Here is a 9,812-nt window from a genome sequence, read left to right on the forward strand (position 1 = left end):
ACATATATATATATATATATATATATATATATATATATATATATGTTATTACTTAATTAACATATCTCATATGTTTCATTAAGTTCCATTTAATAATTTTATATAATTAATTTTATATTATATTCTCCGTTTGCATATCATCTTTTTATTTATTATTTACGTATTATTTTATAAAATTAGAAAACAAGAAAAAGGTAATAACGTACTTCTGTAAGATCATGAAAAAGGAAAAAACATAACAATTAACGATTTCTACGCTTAAAATAAAATTGTATAATATTGATTAAAAATTTGAATATGAGCATTTTATTTAGTAAAAATAAAAATTTAATTAAAATTTTTGTAATAGATGTCTAAACTAGTTTCTCTCTATAAAATAATCTTAATATTAACTCTTAAAATACCTTTTTTTTAAAAAAAATTAGCCAAACATAATTTACTTATAAAAAATATTTTCCAAATGAATTGGCTAAACACACTTTACTTATAAAAAATATTTTTCAAATGAATTAGTCTTTTTTAAAAGCACTTTTCTAAAAGCTATTTTAAAATAATGCCTTTATAAGCCGTTTGTATAATCAATTACACCATTTATTTTAAGAAACTCGATCCTTGTTAATTAATTTCTAATAAATAGAATTACCTACGTGTAATTAATTCTTTTTAAGTTACTTTATTTTTATAAAGATTTTTCATGCTTGTATATACCAATATGAGTGCCCATATATTTTGGATAGATTAACCATGAGATAGATGTACAATTGTTATAAGTATAACTTTCTAAATCTTATGTAGAAGCTAGTTTACTTATTATCTGTTACACCATTTCCTTAATTTTAAGTAACTTGATTTTTGTTAATTTCTAATAAATGGAATTACATACATGCATGTAATTACTTTTTAAGTTACTTGATTTTTAATTTGTATAAACATTAGATTTTTCATGCTTTTTATATAGCAAAATATGATTTTGATAGATTAAGAGGCCGTTCAGAAGGAAAAAACAATGATTTTGAGAAGATTTGTGGTAAGGTAGAGAGAGGCGAAGCTAGTTACGAATTTATAGGTTTGGACAAAACTATTAACTTTTTTTTAGACCATATATTTGTATTAAAAAATTAAAAATATTTATGAATATAAACTTATGTAACCCAAAACACCTAATCTTGACCCTGCCTCTGATTAGGTAGATGTACAATTGTTAGTAATTAATTACCTTTGAGAGGAGTATATCCTCTTTGAACAAGGTGATGATAGTGCAAATAACACACGTAACCACAAGCACTTGCAGTCCAAAACAACACCGCGGGGATACCCAACTCCTCAGCAGCATCCAACGTGAAACTCATAACTACATCAGACACGATACATGTCACTGGAGGAGCAACGCCGTTACCATCCGCGTTAATTTTATTAATAAGATTGCGAAATGGTACTAGACAATTTTTAGACGTAGAAGCACAAAGAGAAGGAATATGTTGTGTGGCATCAACGTCGTGGTTTGTCGATGGGAGGCCGTCCGGTATAGTCTCGAATCGGAAGTCCGGTAATCCGTCGAGAGAGTGTGGACCATTAGATCGGAGAAGACGTTTGTGGTTAAATTCAGTGTTAACAAAAGTAATGTAAAAGCCATTATGATGAACAAGTTTGGCTAGTTTCAGCATTGGGCTTATGTGACCTTGTGCTGGATAAGGTACACATACCACATGACCATTTTTTAAATTTGTAAAACTAGCCATAATTTTCTTTTTTTTGAAATGATGTTTGTTCAAGACTCAAAAAGTAATTGTGGTCACTTTTATAGAGTCATATTTGCTAAGTCCTCAAACTGATTATTTCTCTTATCACCTAATCGATGAAAAAAAACACGTGGGCCTTGGCTAGTATAACATTTCTTTTTCTTTTTGATTTTCGATATTTATGTTAAAGTAGGGATTAAATTTGATCGTGCATTGAAAGATCTCCTATCAAAGGTAAAGCGTTTCATAACAAAAGTAACTCTATATTTAGAGAGATTCGAATCTGACAACATTTCAATACTCTCCATAAATTGTAGCATCTATACTAGTTCTCCATCTGTTTCAAATTTATATGATGCTTTCAAATTTAAATTACGTGAATTTCAATTCTCGTTTTAAAATATAATTTTTCATCATAATGATATAATAAGAATTATAATTTATTGAAATATAATATTTAAAAATATATATGATTTTATAATAACAAATTAATTAAATATAATTTTATAATTCTATAAAAAAATATTGTATTATTTTTATTAAATTTTAAAAAAATGATCTATTTAAAATTAAAGATTGGTAAATTTAGAGAGAATTAAGATATGCAAAACTAATTTATTTTTCATTTCAGCATCAACAAAATTCTCAATTTTTTTTAACATCAATTAAAACGTTATTCTTTTTTTCTTATGCAAGTTCAGTTTGAACAGTTAAACATTTATTTTTGATTTTTAATAGAATCAAAAGGATCATTATTTGATTTAGATGAAGAAATAAAATAATATTTATTGAGTTAAATTTAGATTAATCTTAGGCCTCACCACCAGTTATCAATTAATTGGTTTGTCAGGCAAATTGGTTGGTGTGTTTGATATGAAATACTAGTAAAATATTTTGAGTATATTTCGTATTTTCTCAAAGATATTTTTATTTTTGATATTTTCTTGGAAAATGAATACTATTATTTACCCAAAATGTCAGACACTTGCAACAAAGCTATAATTGCACATGTCTATGAAACAGACGGATTGAGACATGATATAACGAACCAAACCTATTTTTATCCACACAAATTTTAGATCGAGTTGGATTATATTAATTTATTTTATACACGTGACCTTTATTATACAATTATTAAAGTTGATTGAATCCGTTCATTTGTCACCTCAAATTGCGAGCGAGAAGCATCTTATTAAACAATTTTTTCAAATTAACACAGACGAACCTCATTTTGTGTAGTTGGTTACTTGTTCATTGATAAATTAAGAAAGGACGAAAATCTTTATCTATTATATCTTCAATTAATTACTTTGAAAAATATAACTTTTTGAAAATCTTAAACTTTTAATTCATTCACTTCACAATTAATTGGGATAAAATGATAAACTCATTATGTCAATAATTGTTTTATAAATAGATGTGTCGAGAGTGGGAGTATCAAGTAAACAAAAAGCATATTGGAGGGTGGTAAAACACAACTCCCAAGTACAATTTCTGATCACTCCATTCTTTATTCATGTACAATTTCTTATTTTCGTTGTTTATTTTTCATTTTTGGATTCATTTAAGTGGACTCTTGGCACATAATGTGTGTTTGGTTCAACTTTATAGGTTACAAACCAGTAAAAGCCACGAAAAGTGACCTCCTAATAACAATTTGGTACCTAGTTGTTCTGTGTCCTGCTGACTTGCGCAAATTGTTGATCAATCAGTCGTTGAGCCCTTTCAACGATCCTCTTTATCACTTCACCTGCGGGTAGAATTTCCTTGATAAGACCGATGCTCTCACCAGCATACATCGCCATGCTTTCTATATCGCCAGTAGTTGTCGCATTTGGTACAGTACCAGCAAAGCGACGAACCTCTATTTCCTGTTCAATGAAACTAATTACCAAGTACATTCTTAAGAAAGAGGTATAGATAGAAGAATTTCAGTCATGTTTTTAGTCCACATACGAGATAAAATGCATAGGATCAAGTATCAAATGATAAGACAAGCTGGTATCAGTGTAAAATAGAAAACCAACAAGTTAAGAACATTTGAATTCTTTTAGTACTCACAACATATAAGGTTGATCACAGAATGAAGAGTCATGTATAGGACAGGAACATTTTCAAGATTGTGTTAGGAAGAATGTAATTTAGGATACTCACCCTGCCATGTATGATTGTGCGGCCAATGACAGGTTGATTTGACTCATTCTCATGACTTGGGAGCGCCTTCCATTCCATGAAGAAGGGGGTTGCCAGAACACGTTGTGGTGCCCCTGGCCACCTTGCACGACCAAATACGTCTGTGTACTCTGTTTGATCAAATTCAATCAGCTTCCTCTTGTACGTTGGGTGAGCATAGCTTTCCTCTGTTGCAAGAAACCTGAAAAGGCTTAAGATTTTAATAACTTAGTCACTGTTTTGCATATCCACAAAGGACATGAATAGTTTTTACGCAAGGGAAGTTCCTAAATAGTCCTGTCTGATGCGCTGAAACATCTATTTATCACACGATATGTTAGCATCTTGTGACATATATTTCATTGTTCCATCTTTACTGTCAGGGCCAAAACATTTCAGAATAGAATTATGTCTTGACTTTTAATATTCTTGATGCCTCATACATGTGAATGTACGATAAAAGAAACTATTGAAAAATAAGAGTCCGCATTGACCAACAACATCAAACCTACGTATCTATCCACTAAAAATGCACATAAGAAACTATTTAAGCAAAGAGGGCATAGTAAACTGCAATTTATAAGTGATACCTAACTTCGGCCCAGCAAGATTAAGAGGATATAAGCCGGAGAGCAGCAGGTGCTGATAATAGATTAAACACCTTTAAAATGTTACAACTAAAAGATCCATACCTGGTACCTAATGAAACACCCTGTGCACCAAGGGCCAGAGCAGCAACATAACCACGCTCATCCACTATTCCTCCAGCAGCAATTACTGCTATGTCACGACCACGAACAAGATCGACTACTCTAGGCAATAAGGTGATTAAACCATCCTAAAAGGAAATCAACCGAGTAGGTCATATATCATTCCATAAGTAATTTTACAAAAAAGTGGCGACGAGATCGACTTCAACAGAAACAATTAGGAGTTGAGGGGAAGAGGGGGGAGGGGGAAGTGCTTGAAGTGAAATATTCTCAAGGAAGAACAAATATTGTTAACTTGATGAAAAAACTAATGCATATCATGAAGATGATCACCATTATACCTGGCCAATTACATGGCCTCCTGCGTCCCGACCTTGGACAATAATTGCATCTACACCAGCATCAGCAGCTTTCTTTGCTTCTTCATAGCTACCAATCTTAAAAAACACCACATATGCTTTATAAGCTATATTTCAGGAATAAGTAGGTGAAGGTAAGTTCTCTATTCTTTCACAGATGTACAATCATGCTACAGGACAAGAGGGAAGCTGAGAATGGGATACTTCAAAATATATCACTAAGACATACAACAACTACAATCAGTCCAAAACAAGTTGAGATAAGCTATTTGAATCCTCAATGATCATGTTTCTCCATTTAAATTCATCTCTAACCAATACCAATAGAAATCATTCAATATAGATTTATGATACATGTAACACCATTATATGAGTAATTGTGAATTCTTAAACCTTAAAAATTTAACTTGCAAGTAAGAAATAACTCATGATAAAAACAGGAGTATCTTGTACTTTGCTCATTTCAAGGAATTTTTGTATCATTATGGTGAATAGTCACCTTCATTGATGAACTCTATTAGAACAAGAAGAATAGAAGTTCATGAGCAGTATACAGCAATTTAAAGCAAAACCCCACTCTAATCCAGCTAAATAAATTGACAAAAATGATCCGACATCATGTAATGCAACAGGTTAATGATGCAAGTGATTCCAATGACAAATAGTGAATTTTTGAAAAAGTGAAAGAGTTGTGTTGAAAACTTACTTGTGGTACTACTTTGACCCCAGCTTCATGAGCTTCAAGAACCAACTCCTTTGAACATTCACCCCAATAAAGCTGCAATACTGCAACCTTCTCATCCAGTATAGCTTTTACATTTTCCTTGTGAGGAAATGCAAGAATAACACCTATCCCAAATGGCTTGTTAGTTAAGGTTCTAGTCTTTCTTATGAGCTCTCTCACATAATCAGGATCTTCCTGCCACACAAATAAAAAGGTTAACACTGTTAGACTGCACTGTCTTCTAGAGGACTATCAGTGGCTTTTCATGGAGGGTGTCCAAAAAAAAAGTGAAAACTAAAATTAAAAGGGTTGCTAGTGAGATTCGAACATGTGAGCACCCCACAGAGAATGTCCCAAAAAAGTGAAAACAGTGGCTCTTTCAAGGCGTCTAAAGCAACTAGGCTACAACACCTTGTTTTATCAAGAATGTCCAAAATATGTTATTTAATTATTTCATATATCATTTTGCTAATATATATTTTCCGAAGAAGGGGGTCATTTTCCACACCCTAACACTATAGTTTCAGCAGTGCGTTTCACTATAATCAGACAATTCCAGCATGCTGTGAGCGGACAATTTCGAGTCTAACCAAAGATGTTGACCTATAAAAACAAGTTCACTACACAACTTATTGGGGGATGGTAAGAAGAGGGGATTATAATTAAGCTCTCAAATTCTGTACGGTGACAAATTAAATTAGGAATATAGCTAGTAAAAAAGACATAAAACAATCTGAAATTTCGGTAAAGTTTGAAGGGTTTTATTATGACAAATCTCACATCAATAAATCAAGATGATCACTGCTCAATATATAAGAAAAACAAGCCAAGCTTTTTCTTAGATGCATTTTAAGTTGAGAAGAATAAATATATACCCAATCAGGGACTCTGAGAAAACCAAGAGCACCAGCATTAGCAACAGCAGCAACAAGTTGTGGACTTGAGATATCAGGTCCCAAGGGTGCTTGAACAATCCCATACTCAAAACCCAATATTCCTCTCCAACCCATTTCTATAAACGAAATTCAACGTTTCTGGCACCAAATATTTCACATTTTTAGGCCTTATGTCATGTGCACTTTTTTTTATTTTAATTATTATTATAGAATTCGCAACGAAGTTGTCTACTATTGTGAAATATGCGTAAGCCAATACGTGTGTCTGTCAACATTTGGAAAATGATTGAGGTGAATGTCAATTCAACAAAAACTATACCCTTCTCTATATATATAATATATAATTGACAGGTGTACATTTAATTTTTTAATGGATTAGATTAATTTCTTTGACCAAATACCATTCATAGCCAGAGAAATTTGGATCCTTTGCACTTCTTTTCTTTTGTTTTATTAATTCTAATTATGAATTAATTTGTGAAAATAGGCTTCTTGTGAATACTCAAAACTAAATTACCACATTAGTCGAAGAAGGTGTCTATGATTTGTTACATTTATTTGTTTTGAGTGAATTTGAGACCCTTTTCGGCCCAAATGAACTTGGTTCTCCTTGGCCATGAAGTTGGGCCTTTATGACGTTTTTTGTTAATTATCTTTGACCAATTAATGAAGGGCAACTTTCACATATAGCAAACAAAAAATTCACATTTGTATGCTATAGCAAAGTTTGCATAATTGCGCTCCATAGCAAACATAAAACTGTATAATTCGCTATACATATACAATTGTATAATTCGCTGGCCTAAATTGTATAATTCGCTGGCCTATTTCGCTGGAACTGTATAATTCGCTATCCTATTTCACTGCAATTGTATAATGCACAATTGTATAATTCGCTGCCTATTTCACTGTAATATTTTTATTAAATTTGCTTTGCATACAATTGAATCGAATTAAAATGTATGTATATTGCATAATTATAAGTGTATAGCAAGAAGATATATTTTTTCTCTCGCTTTATACAAAAACAGAAACACAATATATACACTTCTGTTGTATAAAGCTAGAGAAAATTGTATTTCACTGCAATTGTATAATGCACAATTGGATAATTCGCTGCCTATTTCACTGTAATATTTTTATTAAATTTGCTTTGCATACAATTGAATCGAATTAAAATGTATGTATATTGCATAATTATAAGTGTATAGCAAGAAGATATATTTTTTCTCTCGCTTTATACAAAAACAGAAACACAATATATACACTTCTGTTGTATAAAGCTAGAGAAAATTGTATTTCACTGCAATTGTATAATGCACAATTGGATAATTCGCTGCCTATTTCACTGTAATATTTTTATTAAATTTGCTTTGCATACAATTGAATCGAATTAAAATGTATGTATATTGCATAATTATAAGTGTATAGCAAGAAGATATATTTTTTCTCTCGCTTTATACAAAAACAGAAACACAATATATACACTTCTGTTGTATAAAGCTAGAGAAAATTGTATTTCACTGCAATTGTATAATGCACAATTGGATAATTCGCTGCCTATTTCACTGTAATATTTTTATTAAATTTGCTTTGCATACAATTGAATCGAATTAAAATGTATGTATATTGCATAATTATAAGTGTATAGCAAGAAGATATATTTTTTCTCTCGCTTTATACAAAAACAGAAACACAATATATACACTTCTGTTGTATAAAGCTAGAGAAAATTGTATTTCACTGCAATTGTATAATGCACAATTGGATAATTCGCTGCCTATTTCACTGTAATATTTTTATTAAATTTGCTTTGCATACAATTGAATCGAATTAAAATGTATGTATATTGCATAATTATAAGTGTATAGCAAGAAGATATATTTTTTCTCTCGCTTTATACAAAAACAGAAACACAATATATACACTTCTGTTGTATAAAGCTAGAGAAAATTGTATTTCACTGCAATTGTATAATGCACAATTGGATAATTCGCTGCCTATTTCACTGTAATATTTTTATTAAATTTGCTTTGCATACAATTGAATCGAATTAAAATGTATGTATATTGCATAATTATAAGTGTATAGCAAGAAGATATATTTTTTCTCTCGCTTTATACAAAAACAGAAACACAATATATACACTTCTGTTGTATAAAGCTAGAGAAAATTGTATTTCACTGCAATTGTATAATGCACAATTGGATAATTCGCTGCCTATTTCACTGTAATATTTTTATTAAATTTGCTTTGCATACAATTGAATCGAATTAAAATGTATGTATATTGCATAATTATAAGTGTATAGCAAGAAGATATATTTTTTCTCTCGCTTTATACAAAAACAGAAACACAATATATACACTTCTGTTGTATAAAGCTAGAGAAAATTGTATTTCACTGCAATTGTATAATGCACAATTGGATAATTCGCTGCCTATTTCACTGTAATATTTTTATTAAATTTGCTTTGCATACAATTGAATCGAATTAAAATGTATGTATATTGCATAATTATAAGTGTATAGCAAGAAGATATATTTTTTCTCTCGCTTTATACAAAAACAGAAACACAATATATACACTTCTGTTGTATAAAGCTAGAGAAAATTGTATTTCACTGCAATTGTATAATGCACAATTGGATAATTCGCTGCCTATTTCACTGTAATATTTTTATTAAATTTGCTTTGCATACAATTGAATCGAATTAAAATGTATGTATATTGCATAATTATAAGTGTATAGCAAGAAGATATATTTTTTCTCTCGCTTTATACAAAAACAGAAACACAATATATACACTTCTGTTGTATAAAGCTAGAGAAAATTGTATTTCACTGCAATTGTATAATGCACAATTGTATAATTCGCTGCCTATTTCACTGTAATATTTTTATTAAATTTGCTTTGCATACAATTGAATCGAATTAAAATGTATGTATATTGCATAATTATAAGTGTATAGCAAGAAGATATATTTTTTCTCTCGCTTTATACAAAAACAGAAACACAATATATACACTTCTGTTGTATAAAGCTAGAGAAAATTGTATTTCACTGCAATTGTATAATTTGCAATTGTATAATTCGTTGGCCTTTTTCTCTGCAATATTTGTATAAAATTTGCATTTGTCTACAATTGAATTGAAGTAAAATGTTTGTAAATTGTATAATTAAGCGTATAACACGAAGATATATGTTTTTGC

At 30.3% G+C, this 9,812-nt stretch overlaps 2 protein-coding genes across 4 annotated transcripts in view; both read right to left on the reverse strand.

Annotated features, from left to right (window-relative positions):
- Positions 1 to 1,809, reverse strand: part of LOC107009657 (7-deoxyloganetin glucosyltransferase-like) — a 4,504-nt gene extending 2,695 nt beyond the window's left edge. Inside the window, exon 1 of the mRNA XM_015209030.2 lies at positions 1,217 to 1,809. Within this exon, the coding sequence (XP_015064516.1) occupies positions 1,217 to 1,739 (523 nt within the window). The 5' untranslated portion in view covers positions 1,740 to 1,809. The remainder of the gene's footprint in view (positions 1 to 1,216) is intronic.
- Positions 1,810 to 3,174: 1,365 nt separating this feature from the next.
- On the reverse strand, positions 3,175 to 6,842 carry LOC107022018 (probable nitronate monooxygenase). 3 transcript variants are annotated; one of them, XM_015222758.2, is made up of 6 exons: positions 6,580 to 6,842; positions 5,687 to 5,899; positions 4,963 to 5,058; positions 4,604 to 4,749; positions 3,894 to 4,113; positions 3,175 to 3,610 (listed from the first exon to the last, which is right to left on the reverse strand). In XM_015222758.2, exons 1-6 carry the CDS (start codon positions 6,712 to 6,714, stop codon positions 3,404 to 3,406), a joined length of 1,017 nt encoding a protein of 338 aa, XP_015078244.1. In that variant the 5' UTR covers positions 6,715 to 6,842; the 3' UTR covers positions 3,175 to 3,403. The 3 variants fall into 3 exon arrangements, with proteins under 3 accessions (XP_015078244.1, XP_027774299.1, XP_027774302.1); XM_027918498.1 differs by having other exon boundaries at positions 3,894 to 4,122; XM_027918501.1 differs by having other exon boundaries at positions 3,483 to 3,623; positions 3,894 to 4,122.
- Positions 6,843 to 9,812: the final 2,970 nt, after the last annotated feature.

Source organism: Solanum pennellii, chromosome 1 (genome assembly GCF_001406875.1).
Source record: "Solanum pennellii chromosome 1, SPENNV200".
NCBI lineage: Eukaryota > Viridiplantae > Streptophyta > Magnoliopsida > Solanales > Solanaceae > Solanum > Solanum pennellii.

What these genes read in the sequence shown, in the direction of transcription:
- LOC107022018 (XM_027918498.1), bottom strand. Translation starts at nt 6,714, where the DNA reads ATGGGTTGGAGAGGAATATTGGGTTTTGAGTATGGGATTGTTCAAGCA. An exon ending in GGGTCAAAGTAGTACCACAA is followed by an intron (nt 5,059 to 5,686) that starts GTAAGTTTTCAA and finishes GTGTTTTTTAAG; the next exon opens with ATTGGTAGCTATGAAGAAGC. An exon ending in GAGGCCATGTAATTGGCCAG is followed by an intron (nt 4,750 to 4,962) that starts GTATAATGGTGA and finishes ATTTCCTTTTAG; the next exon opens with GATGGTTTAATCACCTTATT.